General features: G+C 41.3%; 1 protein-coding gene across 7 annotated transcripts in view; it reads right to left on the reverse strand.

The window, feature by feature from the left end:
• Positions 1 to 17,764, reverse strand: part of BOD1L1 (biorientation of chromosomes in cell division 1 like 1) — a 38,135-nt gene extending 20,371 nt beyond the window's left edge. For 3 of the 7 annotated variants that reach the window (XR_004389931.1, XR_003992180.1, XM_030491569.1), the window contains exons 1-10: positions 17,009 to 17,764; positions 16,404 to 16,528; positions 14,929 to 15,119; positions 13,046 to 13,678; positions 12,461 to 12,610; positions 10,927 to 11,096; positions 9,745 to 9,868; positions 9,246 to 9,390; positions 8,523 to 8,598; positions 1,520 to 7,640 (exon numbers count right to left, since the gene is read on the reverse strand). Coding sequence is in view for 5 of the 7 variants with exons in the window: in XM_030491569.1 (XP_030347429.1) it covers positions 1,520 to 7,640; positions 8,523 to 8,598; positions 9,246 to 9,390; positions 9,745 to 9,868; positions 10,927 to 11,096; positions 12,461 to 12,610; positions 13,046 to 13,678; positions 14,929 to 15,119; positions 16,404 to 16,528; positions 17,009 to 17,215 (7,942 nt within the window). In the remaining 2 variants the exon portion in view is untranslated. Of the gene's footprint in view, positions 1 to 1,519; positions 7,641 to 8,522; positions 8,599 to 9,245; positions 9,391 to 9,744; positions 9,869 to 10,926; positions 11,097 to 12,460; positions 12,611 to 13,001; positions 13,026 to 13,045; positions 13,679 to 14,928; positions 15,120 to 16,403; positions 16,529 to 17,008 lie in introns of those variants that run through there. The other 4 variants (XM_030491572.1, XM_030491571.1, XM_030491574.1 and 1 more) reach the window with 4 other exon arrangements.
• Positions 17,765 to 18,668: the final 904 nt, after the last annotated feature.

The following is an 18,668-nucleotide window of genomic DNA, read 5'->3' on the forward strand; positions in this document are numbered from 1 at the left end:
AACCACTGAAGTTATCCAATTTCCACAGAGACTGAAAGCGCATTAGCTCCTGTTAGTGACAATGCAATCTCAGGAAATCTTAAAACCCCGTCTATTCATTCCCCATGGGAACAGCTGTATGCTTATAATATCTGAAAAACAGGGCATGCAGAACGCATCTTCATATGACTTCTACAGCCTTTTTGGACACCTATTCCAGAAGCTTGTTTATACAGCTTTTCCTAAGCAAATAGTTATAACATGATAATTAATCTATGATGCATGTGAAGTCATTAAATTGCGGTTGTGGTTCACAGAATAAGACTACCATTACCACTGGTACTGACAGAGGCTACATCAATGGACAACAAGGATTGAGCAAAGCACCAAGACAATATCTTAGTGTAGCAGTTTACATTTTCATGGCTCATGTTTGTCTTTTGTATAAATACTGAATAACATTTTTCAAGTTTATTAGATCAGCATCTTTCCTTGACAAATTCCCAAGATCCCCAAAATCTGCAGAGCGGGCTTTTTCACCCCAAATATCAATAAAACTAAAGAATAGAGTCAACCTTTGAGAAACTGGACCCAATTCACATTATAAAATTTTTTTCTAAAACAATAGCAAAAGACAAGACATGAGAAGGAAAAGATTTTAAAAATAGTACTCGATGAGCATCATTCCACATCCTTTGGTATAAAGAAAAAGGAGCACATTTCCCTACTACTATTCTACAGTTTAATTACTCCAAATTTATAACGAAGTCAATCTTGACTTCAGTATGGCATCTAGAGAATGCATCAGTTTTCATAAAGCTGGTGCTTCAACTACTTTGGAGGGTCAAAGAGGAGAAAGGCTGAAAATAGCAGGATGTTCACTACACAGTATGTTAGGAACTAGCAACCATGCAAGTTCATTTCAAATGTTATCCTCCAGAAAAATGGATCTGGAAATAAAATATGATATCCTTAAGGTCATATACTATCATAACTTACATCATAACTATCATAGGTTTTCTAAAATTCAGCATACAGGAGTGAATCTGAATATGACCATTAAATAATAATCCAGTGAAAATCTGCAGTTATGATTAAGGATGGCAACTATTAACCTTCAGAATTATTAAAAAATTACCTTTTAAAAATGCTGACCATATGTCTAAATGAAACACATCCTCTTTCCTATAAGGGCATTTTTGAATTTCAAAACACATTAGTAACAAAACTGATCCGTAGCTTTGCAATAATTACCCCTTTTGACTTAAAATGAGCTAATTTTAATGACTTTTTTGTACTCTATTAACAATTAATTTCCAACATACCTCAGATAATTGCGTTCAGTCACTCCTATACTCCCAGAAGCACATGCTTACATATTTGTCACCAAATCTTAAACATATTAATAGTTATTTTGCAACCAAAAAAGAAGTCCAGCGTATTTGAACAGTGCAAGTTATTTCTAACTATTAATAATGGCACATCTATTTATGACAGCTTGTAACCCGAAGAGTTAAAAAAAGGAAGAAGAAATCCTCACCTGAATTAAAGGTTGTGTTACTTTTTTGAATAGTAACTTCAATTCCAATATCGTCTATTTTGACCAAGTTCGTTTTGTCATCACTGCTGTATAGCTCTTCTACATGCAACAAAGGGAAGTCACTTTTTCCCCCCAATTCTCCTTCTATTGTCACTTCACCATTATCGGTATTTACAGTCACTTCATTTGCAGAAACTAAGGAAAGAGCTTGTGCCCTAGGCAGAGGAGTCCTTATTTCAGAAAAGTCACTTTCTAAAATAGAGTTAAATTTATAATTTACATTCCTTGGAGTTTCACTCTCTACCTCTGCTTCTGAAATCGTACAAGAGAGTTCTGATGTCACATCCTCATGCAAAACATCTTCAGCTTGCTCATCATCCTCACCTGCCTCTGAGGAAGCACTTGGACTCACAGCAGTCTCTGTACTAATCTCAACGCAAAGGGCTTCATCTACACTCATGAGGTTCACTGAATTTTCTTCTGTTTCTGTGATTTCACCATCTACTATGGGCTGAGATGTTGCTGATTCTCCCCTCACACCGCTCTCATCGGTCTCTTTCTCTCTACCAATGACAAGCAAAGAATTGCTGCTTTTTTCTGTGCCTGTAGTCGATAGGATGCATTCAATCTGGTTAGCAGTATTAAAAGTTTCCTCACTTTTGTCTTTTACTTCTGTACTCTCATCAGCAAGTTGACTTTCTTCTATGACTGTAAAGGTGAAGAGACTATCACATTCTTCCATTGTGCTCAGAGTGATCACTGCACCCTCCTCCTTATCTCCTATACTTGAAGCAGCTTGTTGATTTTCACTGTTGGCAACCCTCAGCACAGGACCTCCACATTCTCCCACAAAAATCACAGAACCTTTGCTTTTTGCATCTGCATTGAAAGTGGCTAGTCCAAACTGTTCATCTACAGTTGCAGTGGTCTCCACAATCTTACATTCCTCTGACGCATTTGGAGAGATAATGGCATCTTCATCTCCTTCTGCTACAATGAGCTGACTTTCAGCTTGTGGTGCTGCACTGATCAGGACTATCTCACATTCTTCTGTCATGCTCGTAGTGATCATAGCAGCTTCATACCTTCTTTCTGTTCCTGAAGCAGTGAGTTTGTTTTCATCTTGCATAGCTACGCTAGACATAGGAGCTTCAAAACACTCTGCTGTACTTGTAGAGATCATTACTGTTTCATTTTTTGACTCCGTGTCTGACACATGTTGAACTGCCTCTTCTGTGACCTCACCCGACATTAGGATTACGTGTTCTTCCACAACACTTGTGGAAATCATAGCACACTCATCTTTTTCTTCCTTACCGCTAGCAGATGGGTGACTTTCATCATGATCATCTCCTCCTGCACTGGATTCACTGGGCATGGGAACCTCATATATTTCCGTATCTATAGAAACCACGGCATTCTCATTTTTTTCTTCTGCTTTCATGGAGGGGAGCTGATCATCATATTCAACAGCCGCACTTGACATAGGAGCCTCAAATTCTTCCACAATACTGGTGGAAATCATAGTGCACTCATCTTTCTCCTGCTTACTGCTTAGAGTATGCACACACTCTTTAAACTCTGAAGCTGTACTGGGCATAGGCACCTCTGTGTCTTCAGTGTCTACTAAGATCATAGAACTTTCCCCACTTTCATTTGTTCTTGCAACAGCAAGTGGACCTTCCTCATCGTCCATGGCTGAATGTAAGGGAGCATCACTTTCTTCTACTGTACTGGTAGAGATGACATCACTTTTCACTTTTTCTTCTCTATCAGCAGGAGTAAGAGAAGTCTCATCTTCTTCTGGAACTGCACTACTTATAGAGGTATCAAGTTCCCTGCTGTCAAAGGAAGTCATGGCATTCTCATGTTTGTCTTTGGCACTAGAGTGACTCTTCTCTTGCACTGCCATAACACTAGTCATGGGATGCTCACATTCCCCAGCATCTAAGGGAATCAAGGTACTTCCGTGTTTTCCTGTATGTGCAGTCAAGGCACCCTCATCTGCAGCACTTGCACTGGTTACACTGCTTTCAACAATCCCTTTATCATTTTTGCAGTTTGTGACAGAATTAGCTTCTTTTTCTGCACTCATCATGCTGTCAACAGTAAGCTTATTTATATTTGTGCCAGCCACTCCTGACTCTGCTTCCATTTGTTCAGCAACGATGCAGATAATGGAACTTTCACCTTCTTCTGCACCTATACAAATTAGTGCATTTTCACTTTCCATTCCTGTACAAGTAGAAGCATGCTCATTTTCTTCATTTCCTCTTCCTGTACTGGTCACAATGCCCTCACCTTCTTCATCCTCTTCTTTTGAGCCTGTACTAGTCACGAAACCTTCATCATCACACAGACCTACGCTGACTGTAGTGATATTGGCTTCCTCCTTTGCCCCTGTACTGTCCATTAGACTTTCACATTTTTCAGCTTCTAAACAAGCTGCAAACCCCTCATTGCTGTCTTCTAACCCTGTGCAGACAACTGAAATTTCAGCATCATCTTCTGGAGTTATGCCTGTGCTGGTCACTGCACTTTCACCATTTACTGTATCCTCAGACTTGTCACCACTAGTTCCAGTTGTGGCACTGTTGTTTGTGACCATGGCAACACATGCACCAGTTACAGTGCTTTCTCCTTGGGTGTCTGTACCAGTCACTGAGCAGATGATGAAGTTATGGCCTCTTTCTTCTGCACCTGTGCAAGTCACAGTACCTTCATTTTCTTTAACTTGGCTAGCTCTCACACTGCCCCTAAATTCACCTGAACTGTTATTGCTTGTTGACCCTTCACCTGTTTCTGTCCCTGCACTAGTTACAGCTCCATCACTCTCTACTTCACCTAAACAGGACACAGAACTTTCAAATTTGCCTGTATCTACACAAGCTGAGGTGTTTCGCTTTTCTTCAGAGCCTGCACTAGTCACAGCATCATCTTTTTCTTCTGCCCCAGCACTATTCACGCTGTCTTCAATTTCTACTCCACTTGCATTGACTGAATCCTTATCACTTTCTTCTGCATCAGCCACGGTACAGTCACGATTTTCTTCTTCTGTACTTGTTAAGAAACTTTCACTTTCTGCTAATCCTTCGGTGACAACACTACCACCACCTTCTTCAGCTGCTGCAACAGTACATTCACCAATATCTGCTCCTGTGATGAAACTGCTGCCCTCACTTCTTTTTACCCATATGCCCGTTGTGAAACCTTCGTCGGCTTCTATGCTTGTGCAGATTACTGTCACCTCACTTTCTTCTTCTGAGCAAGTGGTTGTAGCATCACTGTCCTTTTCAGAATGTGATGCACCTTCAGCTCTTTCTTCCCCTGTACTAGTGGCCATTACAGTGCTCTCGATGATCTTTTCTGTGCTAGTTCCTATCACAGTGGCCGGAGTTGTTTGTAGGCTGCTGTACAACAAACTAAGTTTACTACTTCCTGCACTGGTACCTACTGCATTGCTTTCATTTTTATCTTCCATGCCAATCACACTATTCTCTTCTTGCCCACTGGCTGTAAAAGAGCCTTTGACTGTTTCCTCAGGAGCTCTTTCAGGCACTAACACAGAGGAAGATTGTATCATATCATCAATATCATGCACCTCGTTCTTTTCCACATTATCCATCATGGTGCTTCTTTCTCCCTTTGTGGAAGGATCTGTACTCAAGCATTCTCTTTCTTTTGTTTTTAGAAGTTCTTTTGTTGTTACACTTCCACAATCTTCAGTTATGTCAGATATCAAGTTTTCCTCTTTTATTTTCAACTCGCTTCCCTGAGTGCTTTCTAGCTTTGCTGCTCCATCGTTATCTTCTTGACTAGGTAGCCCAGCTGTACTGTCTTCCATTGCCTGTTCACCAGGTTGGGGCACCTCATTATCTTTTTCTATACTGTTTGTCATAGTGGTGTTGTCACCTTCATCTTTCATGACAGAACTTGGCACTGCACTATCTTGTTCCATGTGTACAATCAGTGCTGCATCATTCCTTGAAATGAAAGTATCTTTAAATAAAGTCCCATCTGAATTATGGCATTCTTTAGACATACTACTCAAGGAATTTCTAAAATTGGAGATATCCATATCCATAGACTTTGCATCAGCAGCATCTTCTCTGGGAGAATTAACTGCAGAAGGAACATCATCTGAATTAGAATTTATCGCAGTTTTTAAATTCTTTGGTCTTCTGCTATCTTCTGAAGTTTGATCCTTTTTGGGAACATTCTGTAACATTCTACCACTTGTTTTGTATGCAATGCTCGTTTTATAAGCCCCTTGTTTATTGGGTCCTTGATCCATGGAAACTTGTTTGGAAAAAGCATCTAAGGCACCAACTTGTTTATTAGGGATATCTTCTTGCTTTACATTTTTTCCAGCTGCAGGCAGAAACTTCGATGCACAAGCTTCAGGATCTGCCAAGCTGTGTTTTAATTCCTTATTTGAAAGGGAGAGAGATATTTTTTCTTTTGTTGCATTCTCAGCATCTGTGGCTTGGAATGAGTTTTGAATGTTTTTTCCTTCAATATTAGATGCTTCTTGTACTTTTGTTTGTTTCAAATCAAGTTCCATCAGCTCTTCCTCATGACCAGAATGCAAGTCATCACTATTCATACTTGACTTTTCAGGGGATGGAGCATGGCTGCTTTCAGTTGTGCTAGCTGATTGCTTTTCCTCTCCAAGTAAATCTTTGTTTGATAAGCTGCCTTTTCTATTTTCACTGGTTATCTTCTTACTCTGTTTCTTTTCCATTGCCACTGTGATGCTCAATACTTTTTCATGACCACTGTCCATTTCTTTATTATCTTTATCTTCCAATTTGATACTCTCTTCCTTCTTCTTTATTTCCTTGTTGCTGTGCTTTACGTTTCTGCTTTTGTGACCTTCAGCAGAGAACCTTCTTTCTAGTTTGGAATTGCTTAAATCTTTATCACCTCTGTATTTCTCTTTCATAGATCCTTTTTCTCCGGAATGTAACTTAACCCTGTGACTGAAGTCTTTTTGTGATCCCTGAGTTGACTGTGTGCCACTTACAAGCTCAAACTCAGCACCACTCTCCTCAAAAACTTCATTCTTGGATTTGTGTTGCTTATCTGAGTCATTCTCTTCCATTGTCTTATCTTTGTCTAGCTTCTGACCAGTCTCCTGCTTTGTTAAATTTTCCTGTAATTCTGTCTCAGATGCTTTGAATTGTTTACTATGACTCTTTGACTTAGACTTTAACAAAATCTTGTCTTCCACTAAGCTCTTAGATCTTCGTCTATCTTTATGAACACCATCATCTTGTTTCAAGTTACAATCAGAGTTAGTTGATTCTATTTCATGTTTATCTTCTGAGTAGCTTTCGCTCCTTCTGTGTGATGCAGAAGCAAGCTGCTTTGAGGCACTTAGGGAATCCTTTTGTGGCCTAGAATCACTCAGGGACCTTTTGGACTTGTATTCTGCTCTTGATTTTTCTGTCGAGAGATGTCTGTCTTTTTTATTTTCCTTACGCAGCAATTCTTCAGCTTTTAAGGTTGATTCAGAAGCATTTTTTCCATCTTTTCCTGTTACTGATATTTTCCGTTCATTTCGGTGTTTACTTTTTCTTTCAGATTTGTCATCTGAGGAAACCTTTATTTGTTGATTATGTTTCTGACCAACATCCTCTCCTTTCAAACTTTTCTCAGATGAATGGAGTTCAACATCTTCACTTGATTTGTGAACACTATCTCCTTTATACTTGTGCTTTAAAGAAAGTTTATCTTCTAACGCAGTTCTTTCCTTGTCATTTTTATCTCTGTAAGACTTGGCTTCTTTTTTGGCAGCATTTCTCATATGTTGAATTTCTGTGTCACTATCTTTTTTGGGGTGTTTTTCATTTTTAAATATGGATTTCTGCTTCTGTAGTTCTTCAGTATTGACTTCTGCTCTATCCACTTGTCTTTTTGAATCCTTTTCACTGTCCTGCTGGGCTCCTTCAGCCTGAAAAGAGGTGGAGGTTTTTCTCTTATGTTCTTTTTCTGCTTTAGAATCACTTTTGCTTTCCTCAATTGAATGCACCGATTCTGAAAGTCTTCTAAGCTGTTTAGAGATTTCACTTTTCCCATGATTATGCTTTAATTCTTTGGAAGAATTTTTTTCACAAGTCTACAAAAGAAAAGTTTTTATATAAACAAATGTTACACTGTTCCTTTGCTATGTGACCAAACAGAATTGTTAAGGGCAAACTCTCTATAAAAACAATACACCAGAGAATACACTTAATATTGTAATAAAAATTCACCTAAAATATAGTCAGTAAGAAAATGAAACCTGCCATTTTCATTTCAGCTATCTACGATTGTGGGAAAAACCAAAGAAACAGAATTTAACCTTAAGCAGTCCATTTGAACTTGAGTATCTTCTAAAAATATTTAAATGGATTTTTAAATGGACAATCACAATTTTGAGTTCTGCATACAACACTAGAAACAGCCATTATGCTGTCTGTTAAAAAAATGAACAACATAATTTCCCACCCCAAACCAAACCCAACACCGCCTCCAAACCCACAAAAGATAAATCTAGACATCCATTTGAATTTCCAACTATCACTTTTTTTTTTTTATGATGTTAATAATGTTGTTTGTAAAAATTCTTGCCATAAGAATTCTCTTTAGTGTTTGGACTACATTCAGTTTTCCTTTAACTTCTCAGTGAGAAGTTTCAACAGATCAAGCTCCTCGAGTCTTTGTACATAAGACATGGTTGTTTTTAAAAACCCAACATGCTTCACAGAATAGGACTTGAACTATAGCTCATGTTTTACTACAACATATATCAGCACCGAATACATAGACTGTGTATTCTAGTAGCTACCAGAATCCGGAAGACATTACTACAGCAATGCCAGATCACTAACACAATTAAAAGAACTAGCAGGAAAAAAAATAATACATAAGAACAAATGCGGTTTAGTACTGACTTATGAACAGCTACTATTACAATTGAAAAGGAAGATCATAAGCTTTATATTTGAGAGACACATACCTCATTTGTCTTTTGTATTTCTTTAGAATCTTCTTCAGATGGCTCATATTTCTTTCTGCAGCCATCTTCAGCACGCCTGAAAAAGGTATTTGGATAAATAAAAGAAATGAAAAATCAGTATCAGCCTAACATTAGTTTGTAAACTTTCTGCTTTTAAAGCTGAAGGAGAGAGAAATGCACACTAAAAATCCTGAAATAGAACATCACCACACAAATTCTGCCTAGCCAATTAGCCCAAGCTTTTTTCTCTTGGAAAATTATGTGTACCATGTCCTCTGGACATCAGTGCTTTAAAGCAGAGAACATTAGTATGACAATATTAGTACTACAGTTGTCCCTGTAAAATGGACACGAGATCTTGCCCCATATATACCCGTATGTAGACAGATATGTACACATGCACATACTTGTAAAACATCAATTTAAAGATCAAGCCAACTTACATATTAGATGCACAAATATCTAAAAGCTCTCCATTCTCACGCCTTTATTCCCATTCTGTCTGTGAAAAGCCGCATAAAGTCTGAGCTGCAATATATTTAAAGCAGCTATAACTTGATTTTCTGCCTGAACTTCATACTTATTAGTCACAAAACTATGTGAATATTTTAATAGGATAATGTTACAATTGGTAAGGCTAACTGCAAAGTTGAAGAGAACATTCTCAATCTGCAAAAATGAATATTGAAAAACTTAATTCCTTTTGAGCAAACATATGAATACCTTGAATCTCTCTTTCTTTTTCTGCTCAAGGCTACTTTTTTTTCTAAAAACTTCTGTTCCTTAAGCACATCCTTAATGCTGCTACCAGCAGCTTTTGACTCAAGACTTCTTGATGAAGGTTCTTCTAAGTTTGAGCCACTCTTTCCTAAAATAATAAGGAAATGGTGAAATACGCATGCCGTTATATTACTGATTAAATGTGACTGAAAGCAGTACAGCAAGTACTTATGTGCAGCAGAAAATACTAGTGTATATAGGTATTCATTTAAGCAATGTAATGATACATGAACGGGTATATGGATATATGGAAAAGTGAATATATGGAATTTGTATTAATAATTCACATTATGCACTTTTCCTGTTACATCACTATTGAGATGTGTGGTTTTAAGGGAAACGACTAGAGACCTATTACCAATATTTCAAGTTGATTGTTTTTTTTTTCCAGAGAGATTGAGGGAAAGCAGGGCAGCAGAGGCTAATGTTATACTTCTCATACCTTTAGCATTTTGATTTCCAGTTTTTAGGGATTTTGTTTTTTCTGCAGCCTTCTGTTTACGTTTTTCTTCAAGTCTTTCCCTGTTAATTTGTCGTCTTAGGAGTCTCTCTTCCTTTTCTTTGGCCTGAAGACATAAAACAAGGAAAACAATTAATTTAGCATTAGGTCAAAGAGTATTCTTTGACTACAAATGTAAGTCTAAAACCCACAAAACCCACAACATTGTAGCTTGAGAGAAACCAAAAAAATAAGTCGTCCTTAGAAATCATTATATGAAAGTTAATGGAATCCTCTAAGACTTCCGTAAAAATAGCTGAGTTCCAGAGTCCAACCACCGCTTAACACTGCAGACCAAGGCTATGAGACCTTCTCAACAGTATCTCTTATTTTATGTTTATACATAATATATATAATACATAGTACATATACTTTTGACATATATAAAATGCATATAACTATAAAAGAATACATCTAGTCAAAGGAGAAAGACCTAAAATAACTGCTGCTCCCTCTTCTGTATGCTGATCCTTCTTCCACAAAACACAGTGAATATGCTTAAACCTTTCTTTCCACTCTCAATGGCTGCAGACATGCCACGAACTACTGATTTCTTGGACAGCAAGAACTACATTTGTAAAGAGATGGTGTGATGAAGTAGCCTGCAGCAGTCAACAAGCCTGAACTACACAAAACCCCATTGAAGGCAGGTTGCAGGTAGATATGGGCTACTTTTTCCACCCAAAATTGTCATGATGTACATTAAATCTACTGAAGAACTGGTTTTTTGCATGTGCAACAGCTCTTACTCTCCCTATTAAATCACTTAGTTGAGAAAGAATCCACCTATTATCACGATTCTGTGAAGACGCTGCATGTAATTAGTAAATCCTCTGTTAACACCCAAAACCTGTTCATTTTAGAGTAGGGGAAAAAAGATTGAAGAGAGTGCCACTGCATTCACCACCAGAAGCCTTCAAACTATATCCATCAGTAATGGTGGAAGTCTGAAGGAGAGACAATTGTAACGCAAGGGGGGAAAAAAACCAACTTAAAAAAGAAAATGAGCTGAGGGAAAGCAGAAGACTCCCCCTCACAAACCACCACCACATAAGAAGTGGAATTTTTGTGCTGGAAAGTTCAAGGAGCCAGAACGCGAGGAGCAGTAGCAAAATCCACACTTACAATGGACTGACGGCGTTGTTCTACAGTTCGTTCATCATCAGAATCACTGAAGTACTTGGAGTATAAGAAAGGCTTGCGAACATAAGCGTGACGAACAGGCTTGGCTTTCCCGTCGCTCAGCTCATTAGCGTGAGGCTTTGTCTTACTTTGACTGTTTTTCTCCTCTTCATCTGAAGAAAGGTTAGTGAAATGCAGAGACATAGTGACAAACCAGTGCTTTCAACCTAACTTTTGAGGAAGCAAAGCTACTAAACGTATTAATTATTTATTCTAAAACCATAAACAGTTAAGAAAAAATAAAACCTCAACATCAAAATAGCACTAGATTATAAAAACTTCAAAGGTATATTCACGTTTGTGCACACCATTCAGCCAAAAAATTGCAAGATACAAAACCCAGAATAAACTGGGATACAATAACTTGCTTGTAATCACGCTGCCTTTCTACACACAGTATTTAGTAATAAACACCACATAAGAAATCAGAATTTATTTTCTGCTATGTATTAAATGAAGCTTCTTCCCTATATCAAAAAAATTGTACAATATTTCAGTACATACAAAGTAGACAGGCTTATTGAAATACATACACAAAACCACATTTACACTCACGTAAATATTATTCAAGTAAAAATAAACCTACTTTAGTTTTATCGGAATTATTAGAAATGGAGCAAACCCACTTGTGTTCCATACTGTACAAATTATTTGTATTCCTTAAATATACTTCAGGCTTGTTTTCAACTTGGCAAATATTTAGTTACAACTGAATACAATCTGACATGTTTCAAACCAAAGCCAGAGAATATACAAGTAATTCAGTGCTTCTAAATAATATTCTTAGGGCAGAAAAGATAAGCTCACAGCATACTAGAGACAACTCTTTCAGGTACTAAGGCACTTTGTACTAGGAAGTGGAAAGCCTTATTAACTACAAAAGCCATGTATTTGCAGAAATCAAAGTCTGAGGTCTGCTCTAGACAAGGAGAACACAAAAAGAGAACTTAGCGAAAAGATTTCATGTTTCCAAACTCTTAAAGCTAGATCCATTCCAGTTCCTTCTACTGAACCCAGGACATGTGGCCACGTAGAATCTGGAAATTCCTGCAATCCTAAACTTCTATACCTGACCTGATGCGCAAAGTCAGCTACAACCACTACCCCGGGGTCACAAAGCATTCCAATGTTACACCAAATTCATGGCAGAATGGATGGGAGAGAAAAAAAAAAAAACAACAAACAGCATAGAAGAGTGACATATCCATCACCATTAAGTGTTTCTGTTGCCTGTGAAATATTCTAGTACAAATAAGATTTACAATGTTTAGAATATATCAAGCTATTAAAAAAAAAATCCTAAATGTCCACTACTTGTCTTTTGTAACTGCACAAATACTATCCATTCCACACTCAAACTCTTTTCTCATAAATAAATACAATAAAAGATGCTGCAAAGCCTCAAATTTACGATGCCATACACTCAATGAAAGCATTGTGCATTCTTTCTTGCTACTTAACAAGATAAGTATTTTACCATCTGATGTGATCTCCCCCTCTTCAGTACTGTCAGAAATTACAGTCTCTTCTTCACTCTCCTCTTCAAAGGAAGAAAGGTCACTGGTGTGGACAGAGCTGACAGTGATGTCACTGAGCACATCCATGTCTGAATCTACTGACGTATTTTCTTGCAAAGGAAAAAATAGAAAGAAAAGGCTGTAACGCAGCGTGCTGTATCTGAGAAACTTTTGCCATTGAAAACAAAGTCATCTTAAGAACAAGAAACAGGCGGGGAAGAAAAAAATTAACACCTTAATGAAGCTAACCCTGGTTTACGCAAAAATCACCCTGAGGCACAACACAAACTTTAAATCATTGACAGACCTTGCCAGAGTAACGCAAATGGCCAATCGCACACTTGAGGAAACAACACTCATCTGATTCCTAACATGGGTACCTCAGTTGAAGCAGATGAACCAAGACACACCTGTGGCTAGCTAGACAAATTTGCCAGAAGTAGCAGAGAACCTACATTCCAAATATATTTCTGATTCAAATCCTGAATATGCTTAACCCACCTCCTCCCCCCCCATTTTAAGGAAGAGCATTGCCCACACCATACCTTCTTTAGTTTCTTTACTGCTTTCAGTTGTTTTATGTTTATTGCTATTTTTTTCTGGAACTAAGGGTTTCACTGGTTCTGACTCTCTTGCCTGCTTTTCTTCTTTCGACTTTATAGTATCCTCACTTTTCTTTGAATGGTCAGATTTCTTGTCGAGCTTTTCCTTCCTTTCTTTTCTTCTCTCAACTTTTTCACTGCTGTCTGGTTTCTTGTCACATTTATCTAATAATTTACTTTTTTGATCTTCACTTTCCTGTTGAATTTCTTTACTTGTATCTTTACTTGTAAAAGTCAAATTATTAGTATCTTTTGCCAAATTCTTTATTTCTTCGCTTTGGCAGGGAAGCTCATTTAAATCTTCACACTTTGCAAATGTTTCAGCTCCTTCTCCAGAAAGATCACAAACTGCTTTCTCTCTGTCTGGCAAGTCCTCTGCATTTCTCTCCCTATCAGTACTACCATCCACACTCTGCTGAGACGAGAGTCTTTTTGCAACTTTGTCATTGCTTTTGGGATTTGAGTTCTCTGATGAAGCCCTGGCAGCACTTGCTTCTTGGTTAAGAGAAGTTATTGTTTCCAAAATGGACATTGCATCACTAGCTACGTTGCCACTAGGAGTTGTAGCAGAGACACCTTGAAAAGAAAATGGTTTTAGTTCATCTTAGTCATTGTAATTGTGGTCAGATAGAATGTTAAGCAAGTGAAAGGAAGAAAAAAAAAATTACTCTATTTTAAAAAGTAAAATCTTCTAAAAGGTTTAACTAACTCTGCATTTAGAAATTTTGGCTTTAAAAAAAGGCAAAAAAAAAAAACCCCAAACAAACCACCAAACAAGAAGCTGCATTCCTGGAGCAATTATCGTCTGACTACCAGAGATTAATTTTGCTCTGTGACGTACCGCTGTTCCTACGATCAGCCAAAGAAAGCGGGGGTTGTCAATGGGAAAGCTGTTCTGAACACAAGCCCTGTTCCATTTTACCATCATCCCAAGTAGGATGATGATTCCAGAGAAGCACAATATAGAATACTGCAGCAGAGAGTCTCTATGTCATATCAAAGGTATGACATAAACAACAAGGAAAATGGACTCATTATCAGCATATTGATTCTATAACAACAGGACTATCAGAAATACCTTCTCACTTTCCCATCCTCTTAGGAACAACTCTGAAGATGGATGGGAAAGGGTTAACTGGACTAGCACTAAGAGCTGCAGCTGCCTTGTTAACCCACTTACTTTAAAGGAAGTGGGCCTCACAGGAAAAGGGCTAGGATTTAAATAAAGGGTCTGGTTACAAATAGATGGACTGCTGTGGAGTCTGTTAGGAAAGGAAAGAATGGACAATTACCCACAGGAGTGTTTAGAAGTCAATACCAGGCAACAGAAATGAAAACCATACAGAAAAAGTGCTGTGTTTATAAACAAACTAAAGATTGGCTGACTTACAGCAGAACTTAAGCTTCTGAGAGGACCTTGGCCATTCAAATACTACTGCACACAACAACCGCATTAAGACAGGCAAGAGTCTCAAAGGTTATTCTTTTTCCAATCTACCAACGCATAAAAAAATTGAATCATACTACTCTTAAAGCTATGTCTTATCTGATCCTATAATACTTAGAGACCAACTTCTTTCCGTACATTAAACTGGTCTCTTGTAATGTCAAGCAGAAGTGACAGACATGGCGGTAAGATGGTGACATCTCTCTTCTCTTCTACCTTTATACCTACAGTCAGAGTCAGGTACTATGGTATGCTGCCTGGAGCTCAGCTTGTTAATACTGGTGCTAGCAGTTTTGTGCTAGCAGCAAACCTATTCAATGTTTCTGCTCTCTCAAAAAACAATTTTTTTGTTAGACTGCTTAGAGAAATGGTAGAATACCTTGTACTGTAATAGAAGCATCTGTTTTCTCCTCACTCGGAGCTGTACTGGGACCTGCCTCCTCTTTGTGGTTCAATGTGGCTAAAAATTCATGGACAGCTTTTTCCACCTGAGGTCTGAATGTGTGGTTGATCTTTGGGTCCACAACCTGAGAAATAATTCTGTCAATTCCAGATTCCAACATTCCAGACCTGGAACAAAGTCACATGAATACTTAATATGAAAAATGACTTTTCAAGAACATCTTAATGAAATAAGCTCATTTACACGTGACGTAAACACTCTTAAGAGCCTCCAATGAAGCATTAGCATTTTCTGAGCATCACTGCAGCTATGTATTTAGTCAGCTGCCTGAATTTCAACAGCTCTCTCTACACCTTATGAACCAAGAAAAAAAAATGCTAGAGAAACAAAGCAACCCAACCACATGCAATTAACAAAACAAACAGCCTGTTGTATCATTACTGGTTATGGCTACAAATGTTATCTAACCATAAAAGGGAGATTTGTGAAAAAAGAAGAAACCTGATGTTATCAAGAGCACAAAATAGACGAATTATAGAAGGCACGAGGGACGACTAGTAGACTAATCATCGCCACCCTAAGTTACTTTCAATACAGGTGACACCTCAGAGTTCTGCAGCTTTACAGAACCCCCTTAATCTTCAGTAAAATCAAACAAATGGCAATAGGGAGCTTTCTGTGGGTTCTCTTTAGACCCCTCTATAATCCTTTGTGAGGCATGTGTTGACTCTTGTCCTTGTTGCTTCTTTAAGAAGAACTAAATAAATCCCAAACAACCACCACTACCTTCTCCCCAGACAAAACAGCTCCTCAGTGTAAGTTATCAGTGGTTCCACTAGAGCACAACAGAATAAAGTTTGTTCCCAAATCCCCTGTTTGACCCAATTTAGTGACCAAACTCATGCTACTTTGAAGAAATTTCCTAATATTTCTTATGACTCTAAGTTCTGAGGTTAAAAACTAGAGGAACCCTCATGAAACAAAGTAACATCAGACAAGTGCGTGACTTCATTTTGACATAACAGCAGTTGTAAAAAAACCTCCCGTCTAACTAGATTTGCATCCATATTTTTTTTTTGTTTTGTGAATGTAGCTTTGTACCCTGCAGAGCCTAGTTTATCAAATGCTTTTAATTCTCCTTAGCTCAAAACTTGCCATGAGCAATTTTATGGGTATTTCCCTTAAAAGAAACAGTAAAGACAGACTTTAGCTAGGGTGTCACATCCCAGGTCAGAAATAAGCCAAAGTAGTATCTGCACTCTAATTCTGACTAATGCTGATGGCGAGCTGCTGACTGAAATAATACCACTTCTTAAACATGACAAAAAAAAAAAAAAAAGCTTCTTCAGAAGTTCCTTTGAAGAAAGTAGACACTTTACACTCGACCTAGAGCCTCCATCACCTATTGTGTTACACGAGCATGTTCAGAGAACCCCTACAGCATCACTTACTTGAGAACCTGCTGCCTAATGTTATTTCTCAGCTGGTTCTTGTTGAGATGAGGACTCCAGGTATGAGTTGCCAAATGATTAGAAACAAAGTTGTCAACACGCTGTCTCAAATTCTGGTAGGCTGGCTAGAAAGCAACAACAGAGAGGTTGGACAGCAGGGTTTTGATAAGCAGTTACCCTCCCGGAGGCCGCGCTGGAAGAGCCGGCAGCCCCGTCGGACCCCCCCAACCCACTGAAGGCACAGCTGCTCCCGCTCCCTCGCGGCGATCGCAGCGTGTTGCACACGCCCGTATCGCTGAAAACTCTCCACAAAACCCGCCGTATCTGTACCGCCGGCCGGCCCGCTCTCCCCTCCGAAAACAGCGGCTCCAGCTTTGCCCCCAGGGCCGTCAGGAAGAACCCCGCGCGGGCCCAGGCGGCCGCTCCGCATCCCCGAGCGCAGGGCGCGCTGCCCCGCAACCCGCCGCCTTCTCCGGGCCGGGCCCCGCCGCTCTCGGACAGGCCCGACCTGCCTCCGACGTGCCGGAACCCGGGGAGGGCCACCGGCGGGGCCCCGGGACACCCTCCTTCCCGAGGCGCCGGCCGCCGGGCCCGCCCGCCCGCACCTTGGTGTCCACGTCGGCCAGGCAGTCGCGGCGGAACTGGTCGAAGAGCCCCTGGCTCTTGAGGTGGTTGACGATCATGGAGACAAGCTCGGGCTCGGCCGTGCCGCCTCCGACGGCGGCCCCGGCCCCCGGCAGCGGCGGCGGCTGCTGAGGGGGTGGCGGCGGGGGCGGCGGCGGCGGGGGCTGCGGCTGGGGGTTGCTGGCCATGGGGACGGCGGGGCGGCGCGGCCTGCGCGGGGCGCGGCTGCCGGCGTTCCCGGCCGGACCCCGGGACACGGCTTGTTACCGAGCAGCGGCCGCGGCGGCGCTGACCCCGGAAGCGAAAGGGAACGGAGGGAGGAAGCGGCGCGCGACGGGAAGGGGAGCAGGGCCGCCGGGAGCGGCGCCATCGGCGCCAGGCGAGTACTGGCGGAGACCGCGCGCAGGAGCCGCGGGCCCTTTAAGGGGACGGAGGGGGCGGAGCCGCTCGCGGCCCGCTCCAGAGCGGCCCCGATCCGGCGGCGCGGAGGGGGGGGAGGGTGCGGTGTGGAGAGGCCGGGGGGGGGCGAGCGGCGGCCGCGGCGGCCCTCAGCCCCCGGCCCGCCTTGCCGGCAGCCCCCCCCGCGCCGCGCGGCCGCGGATGGGCGCTGCGGGCAGCGCGGGGCCGCCCGCGCCCGCTCCCCCCGGCGCCCGGCGCCGCGTCGCTGCCGCGCTCCCCGGCCTTGCCCTCGCGGCTCCGCCCCGCGGCCCGCCCCTTCCTGCGCTGGCCGCCATCATGGTGGGGGCAGCGCCGCGCGCTTCCTCCCCGAGGCGCGGGGCGGGGCCTGCGGCCGGGGGCGGGGCCTGCGGGGCGCTGCCGGAGGGGCAGGGCCGCGGTGGGCTGCGGTGGTGCCTCAGAGCGGCTGGGGTCCGTTAGTCGCGAGTCCTCTTCCGACTCACCCTCCTCTGCCTCAGGGGACGCTGCTGCCAGCCTGCTGCCCCCAAGAGTAACACAAGGCTATGGCCTTTCCCCGGCATCCTGTGTTTAATGTCCTCAGTGTCTACGGGGCCGTGAGGTGGGGCAGGTGGGAGACGACATTTGAAATACATGAGTTTAAGCACGTTTCCTTTAGGTTTCTGTGCATTCCCACAGAATGCTGAGTTTCTAACACAGATGTTTCCAGGCTGTCTGTTGTTTGCCACTTGCTTTGCCACACCTTCTTTCATTTATCTCCCTGTTTTGGACACAACTGTTCAATATGCTTCCCTGAAATCCTGTCAGCGGCTCTAACCGCTCCTGTCACTCCTCTTATGGTTCCACAGTCTTTGAACTCGGTGCAGGCTGCAGGCTGGTAATTCGCAGGCTGACCTGTTAAAAATAGGACTCCAGAGGGAATAAACAAAGTCTGGAAACAGAGAAGTTAATCTCATTGTACTTGGGACAGTAGCTAACGGACCATCCTTATGTGTGGTTTGGCTGTCCAGCCTCTTCCTGCCTCGGTGGCTGAGCTCCAGTCTTATCCCGGGTAAGGATGAAAGGAAGTATGAAAATGTACTTAAAAATAGAAAGAGTGACTGGCTTACAGCAAAAGAAAAGGGACTCGGCAGTAATAGTGCATTGGTTACACAAATTTTGTGTGGAGATTTTATCAAACTACGAATGTTAGGAATTTCCCTCTGCAGTAATCTTTAAAAATCAGCT

The sequence above is a fragment of the Strigops habroptila genome, chromosome 7 (assembly GCF_004027225.2).
Source record: "Strigops habroptila isolate Jane chromosome 7, bStrHab1.2.pri, whole genome shotgun sequence".
Classification (NCBI taxonomy): Eukaryota; Metazoa; Chordata; class Aves; order Psittaciformes; family Psittacidae; genus Strigops; species Strigops habroptila.